This window comes from Panthera leo, chromosome C1 (assembly GCF_018350215.1).
Source record: "Panthera leo isolate Ple1 chromosome C1, P.leo_Ple1_pat1.1, whole genome shotgun sequence".
Lineage (NCBI taxonomy): Eukaryota > Metazoa > Chordata > Mammalia > Carnivora > Felidae > Panthera > Panthera leo.
Window position 1 is genome coordinate 188189606 of NC_056686.1, and position 21111 is coordinate 188210716.

Sequence of the window (21111 nt, forward strand, 5' to 3'; positions counted from 1 at the left end):
AGCTGGGACTTGGACAGATTGATCCAGATACTACAGTCAGTCTTTCATCATGCATCATGCATACAGAAAAAAATTAATCTGGCACATATTTAAAGTCACATGCAAACATTATTTTTGCTTCTTCCCCAGAGAAGGTGAAAGCAAATACTAGACACTGTGACTATTGTGGACATGGTATATCAACTTACTGTGTTTTTCTGGATTTTTGCCAAGAGGCCAGTAAGTCTGTATATGATCACCTTTAATATTAAGGGACAACCCATTCCATTTTTTTGATAAGCCCTGAAACCAGTCAACCATGGCTACCTTTTGGTGAAACCTCCTTATTCCTTGGGAGTTATGCAGAAGAAATTTGATTCTCTTTCTAGATAAATGCAGTTTACTTATTTATTTTTAATGTTTATTTATTTTTGAGAGACAGAGGGAACACAAGCCAAGGAGGGGTAGAGAGAGAGGGAGACACAGAACGCGAAGCAGGCTCCAGGCTCTGAGCTGTCAGCACAGAACCCAGTGAGGGGCTTGAACTCGCGAACCGTGAGATCACGACCGGAGCTGAAGTCAGACGCTTAACCTAAGACTGAGCCACCTAGGTGCCCCTTGATAAATGCAGTTTAAAGAATGCCTTTATATATTATCTCATTTGATTCCTCTAATCATGTGTTCATTTTCATCTGTATTTTATAGGTGAAGAAACTGAGGCTGAGGTGATGTCAGGTTAGGATTTGAACTTAGATCGTCTGCCTCTGAGTTCCATGTTCTTTCATACTATCCTACCTAACTTCGGACTTTAAAAAATCTTCCTCTTACTCTCGTAGTCTCTTTTTGGGAGGTAGGGGGTTGGAGGTGAGGAGGATCCCACAATGTGATATAAAGTGCTTGAGAGCCTGAGACCTCGTCAGTCTTTTATACAGTTTTATCCTGGGAATAGTGCTCAGTAGCTGTTGGATGTAGAATGAAATCCTGTTCCTTTACTCAAATCCTTTGACTCTTTTGGGTCCCTCTTACAGATTAAACACCATATTTACACTGTAGTGTGATGACCAACTGCCTGAGCTGAAATATACTCTTGCTGCTGTCCTTGATTACACTTAATGATTTTTTGCTGTGCCATTCTTTTAAACTCATTTTGAGCTTAATTTTGACAAATCTGCCTATCTTTTTCATACATTCTGATTTTAAATCATGTGTTCCAAACTCATTTTTATACCTAAATGCAGTTTTTATTTTTAAACTTTAGTTTGTTAGTAGATATGGCTTATTTCATAGTTGTGTTGAAGGTAAGGTCTCTCTCTGGCCCTCCTTGGAAGTCTAGACAAATACTGCTTATGGCCCATACACCCTTCCCTATGCTCAAGTAGAATTTTGAAAGAGTGGTGTCAGTCTAAAATGGCTGGTTCCCTAATGGAGCTGAGAGATACTTCACTGTGACAGTTGATGACCCATGTGTATATGATATTCAGGAAATAGGTACAAGGATATTTACTTCTTTTTGTGTACATATACACGTATAAAATATTGGTCTTATGAGAACTGTTGGTGGAATTTATTTGAAGGCTATTTGAGCACATACTTAAATGTGTTTTATGTACATATTTCAGTACTTCTTTCTTTGTAAATCTGATTTTAACGAAAGTATGTGATTAAAGCAGAAAAATGCCCTACTCTCAGGAATAATTTTAATGAAAGTATTTTTCACACTCATGGATATAAAACGAATTGAGATTCTTGAGCCTTCAATATAATGTGTGAGACAATTCATTTATTTATTTTTTTTCTCCTGTATGCCTCTCTTTTAAGTTCTGCCTTTCATCTCTAGGGATTTGGTAACTGTTTAAAGAGGGTGACTGCAGCTTTGTTAGTTTATTAATCATGGTGCTTTTTTGAATTAAAATTTATTTTTACTAAATCATGTTCTTTGAAAAGCTTTTCTTTCTTTCTTTCTTTCTTTCTTTCTTTCTTTCTTTCTTTCTTTCTTTTTTTTTTTTTTTGCAAGAATCAATACTTTGCAAACCAGTGTCCTAAGGCTACTCGGTGTTTCTTCTTTTTATTTGCTTTAGAAAATTATGTGTCTTGTATTATTCCCATGGGTCTTACCTTCATCCCTGTTTATTAATATTTAAAATGAAAAAACATGTGTTGTGCTTTCTCAAGCAGCTAATTCTCTGATTTAACAAAAATGATCCCAGCTGTGTTTTTTATGAGCCTGTTTTTTTACAATCAGAGGCTTAAAATGGATGTGGACTTCTGAAGGGGTGAGCTGACAGGCTGGGATTCATGTGTCTCTAAATTCAGTGTGATTTTCTGTGAGATGGAAATCTAGCAGCACTGTTACTGTAGTTGGTTTGAGTTGAAAAGGCAACCAAACATAGGAATTAAAATATGGAATTATAAGAACTGTTGGTGGAATTTATTTGAAGTGCCAAGTCCTAAGAGTACAATAATTGTTTTGTAATGATCCTAAGGGTACAGTAATTGTTTTCTAATGAGATTATTTCAGAAGCAATTTAATGAAAGGAACACTTTGATCAGGGCATAACTGAAATCCCTTTGGCTCTCATTGTTTCTTAAAAATGTAGTCAGGGGCGCCTGGGTGGCGCAGTCGGTTAAGCGTCCGACTTCAGCCAGGTCACGATCTCGCGGTCCGTGAGTTCGAGCCCCGCGTCAGGCTCTGGGCCGATGGCTCAGAGCCTGGAGCCTGTTTCCGATTCTGTGTCTCCCTCTCTCTCTGACCCTCCCCCGTTCATGCTCTGTCTCTCTCTGTCCCAAAAATAAAATAAAAAACGTTGAAAAAAAAAAAAAAAATGTAGTCAAAGAAATAGGAATACCAATGTATCATTCATCTTGTCAGCTGCAGAGAGTCACTGAAACAAATAGAGCTAACAAGTTAACAGTTTTTATTTTAAATATCAATATGAAGCACTCTGGTGGTAAATAAGTATGTGTGTGTTTGTACATTTACATATATAAACCTCGTTTGGTAAGTGTCTTAGTTTAGGCTGCTATAACAGAGACTGGGTGGTTTATAAACAACAGAAATTTATTTCTCATAGTTTTGGAAGCTGGAAGTCAGAGATCAGGGTGCTAACATGGTCAATTTCTCGAGTTCTCTTCTGGGTTGCACACTGCTATCTTCTTGTATCCTCACATGGTGGAAAAGAGAGGGAGTTCTCTAGGTCTCCTTTGTAAGGACACTAATTCCATTCATGAGGGCTCCACTCTCATGACCTAACTGCCTCCCAAAGTCCCACCTCCTAATACCATCACATTAGGATTTCAACCTGTGAACTTAGGGGATATATAAATATTCAATCCATAACATTAAAGAATCAGTAATGTATTTAAGTACCAACACCTTTTTTAATAGATATCCTATAGTATACTGCTCATATTTTCTTATAGCAAAGGTTAAAAAAAATCTAATTCATAAAGTGGAATGTTGGTTGCAAGAAATGTGACTGTATATAGTTTGTATGAGGAATTTGTAAATGAGTATTGTGTTTTACACAGGGAAAATGCCAGGTTTTAACCACTGAATGTTATTAAAAACAACTAAAAAGAAACAATGAAAAAATTATATTGGGTTGGTGATATTGCAGAAGAGAAATCAATAACATATATTCACTAAATGATGCTTACCATAAATTTCCAGAAAAATGCAGATGTGGTAGAGCTTTAGCAAAGTATGAATAAAAGAGCAGTAGCAAGAAGCTATTTTCAAATCCTTATTTTAGGCAGTCTTGAGTGTTTGTTAGAGAATGCTTACTCTAAGAACGAAAAAGCAAGGGAACAACTGAACAGTGGTACGTATATTCTCAGATGACCAAGTAAGCCGGATAGGCCCTTTACACTGATTATTAATACAAGTTATGTTTTTAAACTGTTAATTTGCTACTTTCACTTGGCATAACATCTTGTGACTCTTTTGGTTCAAAAGGAATAACAACAATGATCCAGTTCTTTTAACCCTTCTGAGACTACAGAATTGATAATTATTTGGTAACCATATACTCTTCCATCAAAAAAGCCTCCTTACTGAGTATCATTAAGTTCACTTTTAAATACTCCTTGCTATTCATGTTTAGAAAATATTTCACTTTTTAAAATGTTTACTTTTGAGAGAGAGAGAGAGCCAGAGAACGAGTGGGGGAGGGGCAGAGAGAGGGAGACACAGAATCTGAAGCAGGCTCCAGGTTCTGAGCTGTCAGCACAGAGCCCAATACAGGGCTCAAATCCACAAACTGCAAGACCATGACCTGAGCTAAAATTGGACGCTTAACTGAGTGAGCCACCCAGGTGCTCAGAAAATATTTCACTCTTAAAATGAATTGTTTAAATCATTTCCCTCACTGCAATGTAAAATATAAGCAGCTAAACCTGAATGGGCTGTCAGATAAATACAACTTCTAAAGGTGGTATTAATGGTTTTAGTAGTAGTACTGAGGATGTTTGTTTTGTCTGCTTTTCTCAGAGTATTTATAAACCTGTAGAAATAAGATGTAAAATCCTAAGTGATTTTTCAAAACTTTTTTTTTATTTTTTAAAGTCCATTTATTTATTTTGAGAGAGAGAGAGAGCGAGCAGGGGAGGGGTAGAGAGAGCGGGAGAGAGAGAATCCCAAGCAGGCTCCACACTGTCAGTGCAGAGCCCGACGTGGGGCTGGAACTCAGGAACCATGAGATCATGACCGGAGCAGAAACCAACAGTTGGATGCTTAACTGACTGAGCCACCCAGGTGCCCCTCAGAACTCTTTGAACTGGATGTTTTAAAACAATAAACCTCAAAGATTGTGCTACAAAGGATTTTATAAATAACCAGGAAGGTCATGCTTGGAAAGGCTATATATTTCATCAGCACAGACTCATAATGTAAATTTGGTTTGCTTGCAGAGCCTTTTAGTGTGTGTGTGAGTGTGTGTGTGTGTGTGTGAGTGTGTGTGAGTGTTTGTGTGTGTATTTGGTCCAGTCACTTGGTGAGGACATCTCCTCACATTAACATCATTAGTGTATATTGTGAACATAAAATTACTAAGTTTAGAGACCTTTTGGTGGTTATAGGGAAAGGGTATTGTCATATGAGGAATCATCTTAGCTAAGTGTAGTGAAAACAAATGTCTAGTTACTCGCTGCCCTTCCCTGTTCACAAGATGCCTAGGACTAGACTGAATATTGCAAATAATTCTTCTCATCAGATTCCTGCTTAAATCTCCTAGAATGGTTGATTTTCTATTCAGCTCTAAGAAAGATAAATCTAGTTTAAAATAGGATTTTCTGGTTCACAGAGTTCTGGTCAGATAGTAGGGAGGAGGAAGATGGCGGCGTAGGAGGACACTGGGCTCACCACGTCCTGCTGATCACTTAGATTCTACCCACACCTGCCTAAATAACCCAGAAAACCGCCAGAAGACTAACAGAACGGACTCTCCAGAGCCAAGCATAGACGAGAGGCCCACGGAAGAGGGTAGGAAGGGTGGAGAGGCAATGCATGCTACATGGACTGGCAAGAGGGAGCTGGGGCGGTGGAGGGGCAGCCCACCAGGCAAGGCAGAGCCCCCGAGTCTGGCTTGCAAAAGCAGAGGGGCCAGACTGTGTGAGTTCTGACAGCCAGCGGGACTTAACATCTGGAATGTTATAAGTCAATAGCTCTGCTCTGAGAGTGGGAGGGCGAGAGGACACTGCAAAGGAGAGGTGTTGAGCCCCGGAAGACAGAGCTCAGCTTGGCGGGGAACAAAGACGCTGGCCAGCGCCATCTCCCTCTCCCATCCCCCTGCTGAAATCCCAAAGGGAACCAGTTCCTGGCACTGAACTTGCTTGCACTGCACAAACACCCAACGCTGTGCTTCTGTGGATCCATCCCTCCAATGGGTCTGCCTCCCTCCTGGTGCTGCAGGGCCCCTCCTGCAGGGGACCACCGAGGGCAAAGTGAGCTGAGCCTGCCCCTCCTGCCCCTGTGCACCTTGCGGATCCACCCCAGCTAATATGCCAGATCCCATCAAAGAAGCGCCACAACCCTAGCAGTGTGCAAATAGCCCAGACAGGGGCCACACCACTCCACAGTGAGTCCTGCCCCTGGGAGAGGGGAAGAAAAGGTACACACCAGTCTGACTGTGGCCCAAGCGGTGGGCTAGGGACAGACATGGGGTCTGACTGCGGCCCCGCCCGCCAACACAAGTTACTCCAGACAGCACAGGGGAAGTTCCCTGCAGTTCCACGCCACCCCAGGAACCATCCAAAATGATGAAACGGAAGAATTCTCCTCAAAAGAAACTCCAGGAAGTAGCGACAGCTAACGAATTGATCAAAAACGATTTAAGCAATATAGCGGACCATGAATTTAGAATAATAGTCATAAAATTAATCGCTGGGCTTGAGAAAAGTATAGAGGACAGCAGAGAATCTATTGCTATGGAGATCAAGGGACTAAGAAATAGTCATGAGGAGCTAAAAAATGCTATAAATGAGGTGCAAAATGGAGGCAACTACAGCTTGGATTGAAGAGGCAGAGGAGAGAATAGGTGAATTAGAAGATAAAATTATGGAAAAAGAGGAAGCTGAGAAAAAGCTAAAAAAATCCAGGAGTATGAGGGGAGAATTAGAAAACTAAGTGATGCAATCAAATGAAACAATATCCGTATAATAGGAATTCCAGAAGATGAAGAGAGAGAGAAAGGGGCTGAAGGTGTACTTGAACAAATCATAGCTGAGAACTTCCCTGATCTGGGGAAGGAAAAAGGTATTGAAATCCAAGAGGCACAGAGAGCTCCCTTCAGACGTAACTTGAATTGATCTTCTACACGACATATCATAGTGAAACTGGCAAATACAAGGATAAAGAGAAAATTCTGAAAGCAGCTAGGGATAAACACGCTCTAACATATAAAGGGAGACTGGTAAGACTAGTGACAGACCTATGTACTGAATCTTGGCAGGCCAGAAAGGAATGGCAGGAAATCTTCAATGTGACGAACAGAAAAAAATATGCAGCCAATAATCCTTTATCCAGCAAGTCTGTCATTCAGAACAGGAGGAGAGATAAAGGTCTTCCCAAACAAAAACTGAAGGAATTCATCACCACTAAACCAGACCTACAAGAGATCCTATGGGGGATTCTGTGAGTGAAATGTTGCAAGGACCACAAAGTACTAGAGACATCACTACAAGCATGAAACCTACAGACATCACAATGACTCTAAACCCATATCTTTAAATAATAACACTGAATATAAATGGACCAAATGCTCTAACCAAAAGACATAGGGTATCAGAATGGATTAAAAAAAAAAAACAAGACCCATCTATTTGCTGTCTACAAGAGACTCATTTTAGACCTGAGGACACCTTCAGATTGAAAGTGAGGGGATGGAGAACTATCTATCATGCTACTAGAAGTCAAAAGAAAGCTGGAGTAGCCATACTTATATCAGACAAAGTAGACTTTAAATTAAAGGTTGTAACAAGAGATGAAGAAGGGCATTATTTAATAATTACAGGGTCTATCTATCAGGAAGAGCTAACAATTATAAATGTCTATGTGCCGAATACGGGAGCCCCCAAATATATAAAACAATTAATCACAAACATAAGCAACCTTATTGATAAGAATGTGGTAATTGCAGGGGACTCTAAATACTCCACTTACAGTAATGGATAGATCATTTAGACACAGGATCAATAAAGAAACAAGGGCCCTGAATGATACATTGGACCAGATGGACTTGACAGATATATTTATAACTCTGCATCCCAAAGCAACAGAATATACTTAATTCTCGAGTGCACATGGAACATTCTCCAAGATCGATCACATACTGGGTCACAAAACAGCCCTTCATAACTGTAAAAGAATTGAGATCATACCATGCATACTTTCAGACCACAATACTGTGAAACTTGAAATCAACCACAGGAAAAAGTCTGGAAAACCTCCAAAAGCATGGAGGTTAAAGAACACCCTACTAAAGAATGAATGGGTCAACCAGGCAATTAGAGAAGAAATTAAAAAATACATGGAAATAAATGAAAATGAAAATACAACAATCCAAACGCTTTGGGATGCAGCGAAGGCAGTCCTGAGAGGAAAATTCATTGCAGTCCAGGCCTATCTCAAGAAACAAGCAAAATCCCAAATATAAAATCTAATAGCACACCTAAAGGAAAGAGAAGCAGAACAGCAAAGACACCCCAAACCCAGCAGAAGAAGAGAAATAATAAAGATCAGAGCAGAAATAAACAATATAGAATCTAAAAAAAACTGTAGAGCAGATCAATGAAACCAAGAGTTGGTTTTTGGAAAAATAAACAAAATTGATAAACCTCTAGCCAGGCTTCTCAAAAAGAAAAGGGAGAGGACCCAAATAGATAAAATCATGAATGAAAATGGAATTAGTACAACCAATCCCTCAAATACAAGCAATTACCAGGAAATACTATGAAAAATTATATGCCAACAAACTGGACAACCTGGAGGAAATGGACAAATTCCTAAGCGCCCACACACTTCCAAAACTCAAACAGGAAGAAATAGAAAACTTGAACAGACCCATAACCAGTGAAGAAATTGAATCGGTTATCAAAAATCTCCCAACAAATAGAGTCCAGGACCAGATGGCTTCTACCAGACATTTAAAGCAGAGATAATACCTATCCTTCTCAAGCTGTTCCAAAAAATAGAAAGGGAAGGAAAACTTCCAGACTCATTCTATGAAGCTAGTATTACTTTGATTCCTAAACCAGACAGAGACCCAGCAGAAAAGAGAACTACAGTCCAATATCCCTGATGAATATGGATGCAAAAATTCTCAATAAGATACTAGCAAATTGAATTCAACAGCATATAAAAAGAATTATTCACCATGATCAAGTGGGATTCATTCTTGTGCTGCAGGGCTGGTTCAGCATTCGCAAATCAGTCAATGTGATACATCACGTTAATAAAAGAAAAGATAAGAACCATATGATCCTGTCAGTCGATGCAGAAAAAGCATTTGACAAAATTCAGCGTCCTTTCTTAATAAAAACCCTCGAGAAAGTCGGGATAGAAGGAACATACTTAAACATCATAAAAGCCATTTATAAAAAGCCCACAGCAAATATCATCCTCAATGGGGAAAAACTGAGAGCTTTCCCCCTGAGGTCAGGAACACTACAGGGATGTCCACTCTCACCACTAATGTTTAACATAGTGTTGGGAGTGCTAGCATCAGCAGTCAGACAACAAAAGGAAATCAAAGGCATCAAAATTGGCAAAGATCAAGTGAAGCTTTCACTTTTTGCAGATGACATGATATTATACATGGAAAACCCAATAGACTCCACCAAAAGTCTGCTAGAACTGATACATGAATTCAGCAAAGTCGCAGGATACAAAATCAATGTACGTACAGAAATCAGTTGCATTCTTACATACTAATAAGCAACAGAAAGACAAATATAGAAACTGATCCCATTCACAGTTGCACCCAGAAGCATAAAATACCTAGGAATAAGCCTAACCAAAGATGTAAAAGATCTGTATGCTGAAAACTATAGAAAGCTTATGAAGGAAATTGAAGAAGATATAAAGAAATGGAAAAACATTCCATGCTCATGGATTAGAAGAAATATTGTTAAAATGTGAATACTACCCAAAGCAATCTACACATTCAATGCAATCCCAATCAACATTGCACCAGCATTCTTCTCGAAGCTAGAACAAGCACTCCTAAAATTCATATGGAATCACAAAAGACCCCGAATAGCCAAAGTAATTTTGAAGAAGACCAAAGCAGGAGGCGTCACAATCCCAGACTTTAGCCTCTACTACAAAGCTGTAATCATCAAGACAGCATGGTATTGGCACAAAAACAGACACATCAACCAATGGAATAGAAGAGAAACCCTAGAATTAGACCCATAAAAGTATGGCCAACTAATCTTTGACAAAGCAGGAAAGAATATCCAATGGAAAAAAGACAGTCTCTTTAACAAATGGTGCTGGGAGAACTGGACAGCAACATGCAGATGGATGAAACTAGACCACTTTCTTACACCATTCACAAAAATAAACTCGAAATGGATAAAGGACCTGAATGTGAGACAGGAAACCGTCAAAACCCTAGAGGAGAAAGCAGGAGAAAACCTCTCTGACCTCAGCTGCAGCAATTTCTTACTTGACACATCCCCAAAGGCAAAGGAATAAAAGCAAAAATGAACTATTGGGACCTCATGAAGATAAAAAGCTTCTGCACAGCAAAGGAAACAAACAAGAAAACTAAAAGGCAACCAACAGGATGGGAAAAGATATTTGCAAATGACATATTGGACAAAGGGCTAGTATTCAAAATCTATGAAGAACTCACCAAACTCCACACCCGAGAAACAATCCAGTGAAGAAATGGGAAGAAGACATGAATAGACACCTGTCTAAAGAAGACATCCAGATGGCCAGCAGGCACATGAGAAGATGCTCAACGTCACTCCTCGTCAGGGAAATACAATTCAAAACCACACTCAGATACCACCTAACTCCAGTTAGAAGGGCTAAAATGAACAAATCAGGAGACTAGAGATGCTGGCGAGGATGTGGAGAAACGGGAACCCTCTTGCACTGTTGGTGGGAATGCAAACTGGTGCAGCTGCTCCAGAAAACAGTGTGGAGGTTCCTCAAAAAGTTAAAAATAGATCTACCCTATGACGCAGCAGTAGCACTGCTAGGAATTTACCTAAGGGATACAGGAGTGCTGATGCATAGGGGCACTTGTACCCCAATGTTTATAGCAGCACTCTCAACAATAGCCAAATGATGGAAAGAGCCTAAATGTCCATCAACTGATGAATGGACAAAGAAATTGTGGTTTGTATGTACAATGGAATGCTACTTGGCAATGAGAAAGGGTGAAATATGGCCTTTTGTAGCAATGTGGTTGGAACTGGAGAGTGTTATGCTAAGTGAAATAAGTCATACAGAGAAAGACAGATACCATATGGTTTCACTCTTATGTGGATCCTGAGAAACTTAACAGAAGACCATGGGGGAGGGGAGGGAAAAAAAAAAGGTTAGAGAATGAGGGAGCCAAAACATAAGAGACTCTTAAAAACTAAGAACAAATTGAGGGTTGATGGGGTGGTGGGAGGGTGATGGGTATTGAGTAGGGCACCTGTTGGGATGAGGACTGGGTGTTGTATGGAAACCAATTTGACAATAAATTTCATATTAAAAAAAAAGAGTTCTGGTCAGATGAATTCTTAATTTGGTCCAGAAAGAAAATGCTGTGGTATCTGAATTAATTTAGACCATCACCTAAAAAGTTTTCCCTGGGTGGGGGGTAGCATTTGGGGTCGCCTTTGTAAACTCCATTTGGAACTGAATTTTTTTTTTTAACATGGATGGGCTTTGAAAAAAATCTAACTGGTTTTGCTGTAAAGTAATTCTGTTTTAGAAAGATTTGGGATTGGTTTTTACCTGAGGTGCTGTCAGTGGACTTCTTAAAACCAATATGGTTTCAGATTTTCACTTTCAGAACTAGCAAAAAAATTAAAAAATACTCATCTTAAAAAATAATAAACTCTACTTACAAAAGCAGTGTTCTGAGTTAAACACCTAATCATTCTTGTTTAGTACCAGAAGTTCATTTTTTTTTTTCAATTTGGATGAGAAACAATATCTGAAGTGGGAAATTTCCTGCTTTTCCGTTCTAGGAGAGGTTGGGACTGGTGCTAACAGAAGATGAACATTTCATCTTATTTGATATGAACATATACCTGATTTCTATTTTTCTAGAAGTGCCAGTTGCTGCCTGCTGTTCTTTCTCTTTTATCAGCTTTGTCTCTGCTATTTCTGTGTTCATTATGTCATCTTCTCCTAAGTTTGGAAACATAGGGTATTGTGACCATATCAAATTGTTCCAAGTCTTTGCAAGTGGGAGACATACAACTTAAGGGTTTACTATCAAGAAGTATGACTTCAGGGAAAAATCTAATCAACAGGTGTCTTTTATAAAAAGAAAAGGTACCCATTTCTAGGGTTATTCTGCTCTGTCCCTTATATCTAGATATTCTTCAGGATTAATAACTTAGGTCTTGTCTGCATTATATATGTTCCTTAGTTACCCAGAAGTACCAAGTGGCACTTTTTTCACTAAGTTCTCTCCTTTTCTTTTGTTTATGCGGCCTTGATTTTTTTTTTTTTTTTTTTTTTTTTTTTGTGCCAGGTCCTGCATTAGGTTCTCTACGTGCATTAGTTTTTTGATTTTTTTAATCCTTGCAGTCATTCTGTAAAGTAAACCACTCTTTTTCATTACATTTATGGATTAGGCTCAGAGAAGTTTTTACTTGGTGTTCCAACAACAAGGAAATGGTAAATCAGATATTTGACGTTGAATGACTTTAAAGTCCAGTCTCTTTCCACTAAGCAATCTTTCACCTAAGGTACTTTCCTATTTCATATCCAAACACTTTACTTTTCCAGGTTTGTATGTTCTCCCTGGGCCATTTTATGCTAGTCATATAGAAACCTGTCCAGTCCTGTGAACTGGTCATGCTGTTTTATACCTCTAAGCCTTTGCCCGTCACTTGGTTTTCAGCTTCTTTTGATTCTCATTCTTGTCTGTGTATTGAACTCCTTTTTCTTCTAGTGCCTGTTCAGAGGTAATTTCTATGTGGCCTTCCTTACCACTACCCCACCCTGTACCCCCACCACCATCACACTGCACCATCACTACTGCTGCCTCTTGCATAAACATTGTTGGGTTAAGGTTATTATTTTGTTTTATATTCCCACGTACAATGTGATCTCTTTGAGGGTAGTGACTCTTATTCATCTTCTTAGTTGTATTGGTCTTAACTGTAATTTGGAGTTAATAAAGGTGTTCTCTTTTTATAAAAAGATGTATACCATACTTAATACCCCTTCTGAAGGAAACTATAACTGTAGAATTAATCTTGGGCAATTGTTGGGCATGTATCTGGTTTATTTATATACGTTAAATGTTTGTTGAATGCTGACTAGTGCTAGGCGCTGTACCAGTGTTTGAGATGGAAGGAAAGACACCTTGGGTGGAGAGAATGATTTGAATGAGGCCAGTGTTTTGTTTTTTTTTTTGTATGAGTTGGGATTATGAAAAATTATAATGACTCAGACCTGTTAGAATGGTTTTGATACTCGTCTCCTAGCAAAGTGCTTACTGCTTACTAGAAAGTCAGTAAATACTTGTTTAGTTAATGAATGAAGAACTACTTACTTTGTCTGTTAATGAAGCAATGAAAAGTATAAATTTAGGATGTTGGGATGTGATTTTTTTTTTCTTGTATTGATGAACATTAAACTTGTAACCTTTAAAATCCTGAAAACCAAATTATTCATGATAATCTGAAGATATTCTTTCTTTGAGAAGACATGTTAGCGATATGACCAGATCAGTTTGCCATTACATGTTAGAGTAGATCTGTATATAATAAATGCTTCCTGTTGCAAGTTTTGAAACATTCTTAAAACTCCCCCTAATACTTTGTATTTTTTGTGTTAATGTATTATCCCTTAAACGAGGATCTTTAAGATAGCTTATAAAATATTTGTACATAGTGGTTTCCCTCCTTATATGTTTGTTTTATTGTATTATCCTTTCCTTTTAATGTAACTTGCCCTTACCCCTTATCCTCCACACCTTTTTTGTTTTTGCAGTATCTCTTGCTCCTCCTCCTCCCTCCATCCTACAGGTAACTCCTCAGTTACCTTTAATGGGATTTGTGGCCCGAGTCCAAGAAAATAGTAAGTTTATGTCTTCTTTATGCTGTAGATCAGATTATAGGCATAAAATGTCATTTATATATGATTGGCTGAATAGTCATTCATATCGCTAATACTTCAAATATTTGAATATTATGAACAAGTCACTGTGTGAGCAGCTAGTGTGAATGATAAAATAAGATGAAGTTCTCTACTTTCAGGTAACTTAAATCTGGTAGTGAAGATAATACAAAAGTAAAGTAAAGCACATATAAGAACAAAAACCATTTCTAACCAAGGAGATGCTCTTTAGTCATCAGATATCCCATCTTTTTCTCTGAGTTGCTCAAGCAAGTAGTAGCCTAGTTTTCTGTCACTGGAGTTGTAGGGTGTTATGGCCGGCTTGAGAATCTTCCCCAGTCTTGGGATTCTAGGTGTAAAAATGGCCATGCCATGGTAGGTCTCAGGGAAGCAAAATTATCAGTCTGTCTCCCAGGAGACCTCATAGATTGGCAGTGAATTTATACTGGCCTATGGTCTCGTGTTGAGCAATGCAGGATCAAATAATTTTATTGACACATTCAGTCTTCTCCTAGGGAAGCATTAAGGAAGCTCAGGAGACTGATGTCTACAAAGCAGGAGGCCTATATCAATATTCAGTGAGGAATTGCTGGTAAAGAGACCAGTGAACATAGTCTGTATGATAGGTGAATTCTCTTTTTGTCAGCAGTCTACACAAGGAGCCCACATCACAATTGTAAGGTTGCATGATGGGCATGGAATCTGAATGAGAGGCATTACATTAATGAAAGTTTTAATGCCATCAGTATGAAGGAGCCCAGTGTATGCATCTCATAACAGGGATGGTCTCACCAGTGGGGTAGAAATACTGGCACTCTGTTGCTTAGGACTCCTACTTCTTTGGAAATGTGCATTGCCAATTCTAGAATGTAAGCTCTTACGAGAGCAGGAATTTTTGGTTGTTCTGTTGGCTGGCTGTTTCCCCAGCACTTAGAGAAGCATCTGACACAGTCCTGGTATTTTTTGTTTTTTTTTTTTTTTTGTTTTTTTGTGCTTCTATAGCTAACTAAATGCCCCCTTTTTATGAACACATTTCTTTGTTGTATTTTAACTGGCTATAATCCAGTCTTACTTGCCTGAGGGCTCAGTATCTCTTTCAGGTGCCTTTGCACCTCTGTTTGCTAGCTTCTGAAAATAGTCTGTTTAACTTCTGTTTATTGGAAGGTAAACCATGAGCAGCTCCAGTGTTTATCATAGTGTGATTGCTTTTTGGAATAGTCTTTTCTTCTTTCAATAGTAATATACATTTCTCACCTAAAAATGTATAAAAATAAGAAAACTTTGTATATGAGGTGAGCTGTGGCTGATTTTACAGACATAGCAGGACTTCTACATTCAAATGAATGTTGTTTTTTTCAAAACATTCACCTTGGAAAGATACATACCTGTCTTTGGAATTATCTTCATAGTTTTCAGGTATATTAGTTTGAAAATATTCTGTGGTTAGCAGATACTTACTTAGTCTGTAATAAGATTGATGTTTGGAAACAGTCTGGAATTATTTGGAACCAGGTATCCTGGGCTAATTAGTGCAGCTATGATTCTATTATTCTTCTTAAAATCCTTCTATGGCACCCCATTACTCTTTGGATAGAATTCAAACTGTTGAAGGCCCTTCCTGCTTAATCCTCTTCAGCTTCCTCATGCCTCTTCCTGCTGAACTTTGGCTAGTTCTTTGAAGAGTTCCTACTTTATCTTTTTTTTTTTTCTCCCCTTTACATCCAACATGAAATATCCACCCTCACTCCATCCTACCCTCTGGCCATTAACTCTTACTTATCCTTCAGATTCAGGAAGCCTTTCCTGACCCACGTAAGAGTTTTGGTTTATTCCTCTGTTCTCCATAATGACTTAAAGCACTTACCACACTTGATTATATAAGTGATAATTTGGTTGTCTGTGTCTCTATGACTTAAGCCTACTGCTCTATCCTAGTGCTGAGCATAGTAACTAGCCATAGTAAGCTTTCAGTTGATCTTTGTTGAATGAGTAATAATGAACCATGACTTCAAAGTTATCAAATTGATCTCTTCCCATAGTGTTTCTTTTAAGATCATAGGCATTGCAGTTCAAATTCTTGCTTTCCACTTATTTAGTATAGTAGTACTTAATCTTGGAAAGCCAGTTTCCACATCCATAAAATGAGGCTTAAAAACACCACCTCCCAAGGTAAAGATTAAATGAAATAAAGTGCTAGCTGAGTAATTAGAACATTTTAAGTAAAAAATGGTAGCTTATGTTACTCTCATTAGCTCTGAGGCATTATAAGAAAAGGTAAAAAATGAGCAATGGCAGAATCTTTGAGTAATTTTGTAGTGTAATTTCTCAAGGTGATTGTTTTGAAAGACAGTATTCCTTTGGATCTTTGTTTTGTGTAATTGTTTAAAGTCAGTTTCTTTACCTTGTAAATGCAAATAGGTTATGTTGTTTATATTGTTGATTCTTACCCCAACCATATGCAATTTCTCATAAAATATATGCTAAATCACATTTCTATATTTTTTGTTTATTTAAAAAACCCATTAGTACTAAAAGAATTTTTTTTTGTTGTTGTTTCTAGAGAGAGAGTGAGGGAGAGGGTCAGAGGGACACACAGAGAGAATCTTAAGCATGTTCCATGCTCAGCTTGGAGCTTGATGCAGGGCTCGATCTCACAACCCTGGGATCATGACCTGAGCTGAAATCAAGAGTTGGACGTTCAACCAACTGAGCCACCCTGGCGGCCCCCCTAAAGAATTACTTTTTTCTTTTTTTTAAACTCTAAGGATTTTTAAAGTTTATTCCTGAGAGAGAGTGTGCAAGTGCAGGAGGGGCAGAGAGAAAGGAGAGAGAATCCCAAGCAGGCTCTGCACCATCAGTGTGGAGCCCAGCATGGGGCTTAAATTCATGAACTGTGAGATGACTTGAGTCATAATCAAGAGTAGAACCCTTAACTGACTGAGCTGCTCAGGCACCCCCAAGAATTACTTTTAATGAGGAAAGTTTTGAAGTGCATAAAGCAGATAGGTTGGGAGGTAGAGTGGCAGCAGGTGGAAGAATATTGGAATAGGACAGAATATGATAATGATATTATCATTATCCTGTGGCTAATGATGTGGCTTATCCTCACCAGACATCAGCAGTCTTCTCAAATCCATTTGATTGAATCAGTAGGCTTATATGAAAGATAGAAAATAAACAAGATTGCTTAGAGGATTTCACAGAAACAGTACTAATACCTCATAATAAAAATTAATACATAAAATTGCATAGCTGATAAATGCAGCTTTACTCAGTTTTTGCTGAGCTGTGCTTATTTATGTACCAAGTATTTTGAAAGCTTTGAGTTCCCAGAGTTTGGAGATAATCTTTTAGATGTTATTATATGCCGATACCTGAGCAGTGGAAGCAGATCTCTACAAGGAGAGATTTTTAAATCACTCTTGGGTATTTAGCTTAAAGAAATTCTGGATCCTATATTAGTCTGAATTGTTAAAATTCTTTCTATATATAAAAAATAGCAAACACAAGCATCTTCATGGATGAAGTTATCCAGTCTTGTGATTTCCATTCCATTAAATTTGGTAAAATGCTATTAAAAAATTGAGAGAAATGTAGATTACAATATTTGATTATTCACTGGTGCATTCTAATTTATTATAAATTAAATATGGTTATAAATGTCCAAATTAGTAATATTTCTGATAACCACCACTCATTGGATATAATGTAAAGCCAAACTATATTGTATTTCTTTCTTTCTTTGAAAAAGAGGTTGATGTATTAGTATAAATAGGTTCCAGGAGGCTCTAATAATAATTGTTTTAGCTAAACTTTAACACCCATCAGCCCTGACCCAAAGAGAGGAGAAAGTTGTGCTTGGAGATTTGAAACATTATAGTTGGTGGAGAGCCTTCCCTTACTCATTTTTTGAAAGAGCATTATTTTCAAGTCTAGATTTATATACCATGTACGTAGAAGCTTGGATAGGAAATATTGAACTTCACATAACATGTAGTTTTGTTATCAGCCTGATACATTCTTAGTTTCAGATACACCACCTCCACCACCACCTGTGGAAGAACCAGTCTTTGATGAATCCCCCCCTCCACCTCCTCCTCCAGAAGATTATGAAGAGGAAGAAGCAGCTGTGGTCGAGTATAGTGATCCTTATGCTGAAGAAGACCCACCGTGGGCTCCAAGGTCTTACTTGGAAAAGGGTAAGTTTCAGAGGGATATCTAGAGGGATGGGAAGAAACCTCTACATAGAAATGGAATTTACTGGTACTGAAGAGAATCTTACTTTCTACTGATAGGTAAAGTTTTGCTTGTAATAATCTGTGCAACGTTCTTATTAATTTAGTTTACAAGGCTCATGATTTTTGAAAGTCACACTAGTAAAATTCTGTGACTATTTGATTTTATATTGTTTATTTATTGTTCTTACTGAACATGCTTTTTTATGAGTGGTTTCTTCAGTAAGACAAAAATTTAAAAAATAGGGCTTTAGTGGAATGCCTCAGGAAGAGGATAGTTTTTCTAAATTATTCGTTATTCCTACCCCCATGCTTTGAAGCACTCTTTTGTGGTATCTTCTATCAGATATTTTAGTTTAAGCATCTCCATATGAAACTTTTTTCCAAACAATAATGATTTCTTAGTTTCTTTGCAAAGTAGTATTTGGCATTTCTTTTACTAAAAAGTTCCTCTAAACATATTAGGTAATAGTGACATGACACTTCCGGGACACAGACTTCCAAATCTCACTAAGACTTATTAACTCAGAAAAAATGTGTGCTATCTTGAAATTTTCTGTTAAGGAAATCAAAGCTACTGACTCACTGGTTTTAAAAACTGACCACATTAGAATCACCTGGGGAGCTGACATTAACAAATAATGGACTTCCAATTTGGCCAAGATAAAGCAACAGTAATCAGATTTACCTACCCTCCTAAAACAAGAATGAATCCAGAAAAAAAAAAGATAAAAAATAATGATTTTCAGACATTGGATAATAGGCATTGGTAGACTATGAGAAGGAACTCAAACAAGGTAAACCTTTGATTGTCCTAGCTTGCTTTACTTGGGGAAGTTTCTGGGTCATAGTGCAAGGAGGTGGAACCCATACAGAACCTGGAGATCTCACTGCATAGACAAGATAGAGATCAGAGTCTTAGGAGGCCACAGAGAAAAAGTAGTTACATAAAGCAGAGGACAGAGCCCCGGAGATCTGCAGAAGGGTCCCCTTAAGATTTTGGGATTGAATATTGATCTGTGCATGTGTGTGAAGAAACTACCCGAGATTGGAGAAAGAACAACCAAAAAGAAGTATGCAAAAAAATCATTCAAAATAACAAGCTTGGGAACAGTTCATGCTCCTGAACCAGCCAGAATAGACCATGTAATACACAAGGCATAGAGAAGAGGCCTCAAAACTCTGTCCTCTTGGTGATGGGTCCAAATTAGCCCTAGGCTAAAGGTTGCTGTGGATTGCCCCAATAAATGCTTGAATGCAGACCTTGAAAGCAATCCAACTGACTTCAGGTAACTTAATTGATCTCCAGAACAAAATCCAACATTGTTCAAAAAAGCAAAAAAATCCAGTGCACCAAAAAGTAAGATTCACAGTGTCAGCATCCAATCAAAAATTACAAAATATGTTAAAAAAAAAAAAGGGGGGGGGGGCGGGAAAATGTAAGTCGTAACTAAAAAGTCAGTCAGTAGAAACAAACCTAAAATGACTGAGCTGGAGGAATTAACAAAGGATGTTATATAGCTATTACAAAAAATATTACAAACGCCACATATGTCCAGGAAAGTAAAAGAAAACAAAAACATGAGATAGAAGTAGAATATCTTTACAAAAAGAGAGAAACCCATATAGAATTTCTTAGAGATGAAAAATCACAGTATCTGAGGTACTTCAGAAGAAAAAATCAGCAACTTTGATGATATGACAATAGAAACTATCCAAAATGAGACATGGAGAAAAACCAAAAACAGAGCAACAGATATGTGGGACAGTATGAAATAATCTTCATTTGCAGATACGATCTTATGTGTAGAAAATCCCCAAGGCAATCTACAAAAAAAGCTGCTATAACTAAAAGGCAAGCTTATTAGCAAGATTATAGGCTACAAAGTCAATGTGAAAAATTAATTGGATTTTTATATACTAGCAACACATACTTGGAGATTGAGATTTACAAAACTGTACCTTTTGTAGTAACATCAAAAATATGAAATACTTAAGGATAACTTTAATAAAATATATGTAAGACCTATATAATGAAAACTATAAAACATGAAAAGAAATTAATAAGGGCCTTAAATAAATTGAGAGATACATTATGCTCTTTGATCATTATTGTTTAAAGACTGGCTTTCCCCAAATTGAGCTGGAAATTTAATGCAATTCCAATAAAAATTCCACCAGCCATTCTTAGGGAAATTGACAAGGGGATTCTGATAGTTACATAGAAATGTAAGAGATCTAGTAGAATCAAAACTGTTGTTTTTATTTTAAGACTAATGTTGGAAGATTTAAACTAAGGCTATAGTATTCAGGACAGTGTGGTGCTGATGTTAAGTATAGAAATATAAATCAGTAGAATATAGATCCACATATATTGTTTGACAAAGGTGCCAAGGTAATTCGGTGGAAAAGGATAGTGTTTTCAACAAATATGCTCTAACAGTTGAATATCCATCACCTGTGGAGCTTACAATAACAAATAGCAGACTTCCACTGCTGGCCAAGGTAGAGCAACAGTAATCAGATTTGCCCTACCTAAAAGTTAGGAATAAATCCAGGAAAAATTTTATGTATGGTAAAGTAAAGGTACAAAGCTAATGTTCATGTACTTTCTACCCTTACTTTACACAAAAATTCACTTGAAATGTATTATAGACCTAATGTAAAACCTAAACTATACAACTTCTGGAGAAAAATACAGGAGAAAATCTTTGTGTCCTGGGATTAGGAAAAAAAAATATATAGAGTATATAAAAACATGAAGCTTAAAAGAAAAAATTGACAGACTGAATTTCATTAAACTTTTCTTCTTCAAAGACACTGTAAAGAAAATGACAAGGCAAGCGTAGATTAGGAAGAATTTTCGCTAAATTAGTAAGGAGGCAGACAGCTTGAGAAAAAAAAATTTGAACACACTTCACCAGTTAGGTCCATGAATTGCAAATAAGCACATGAGAAGATGCTTAACATTATTAGTCACTAGGGAAATGCAAATTAAAGCTACAGTGAACCAAACTAAATACCACTACACACCCTCTACAATGGCTGCAGTTAGAAACACTGGCAATACCAAGTGTTGGAGAAAGTGTGGTGAAA

General features: G+C 37.6%; 1 protein-coding gene across 20 annotated transcripts in view; it reads left to right on the top strand.

The window, feature by feature from the left end:
* ABI2 (abl interactor 2) overlaps positions 1 to 21111 on the top strand; it is a 139303-nt gene that overhangs the window by 91426 nt on the left and 26766 nt on the right. For 11 of the 20 annotated variants that reach the window (XM_042949816.1, XM_042949815.1, XM_042949817.1 and 8 more), the window contains 2 exons: positions 13655 to 13741; positions 17806 to 17979. In XM_042949816.1, the coding sequence (XP_042805750.1) occupies positions 13655 to 13741; positions 17806 to 17979 (261 nt within the window). The remainder of the gene's footprint in view (positions 1 to 13654; positions 13742 to 17805; positions 17980 to 21111) is intronic. The other 9 variants (XM_042949819.1, XM_042949818.1, XM_042949831.1 and 6 more) reach the window with 2 other exon arrangements.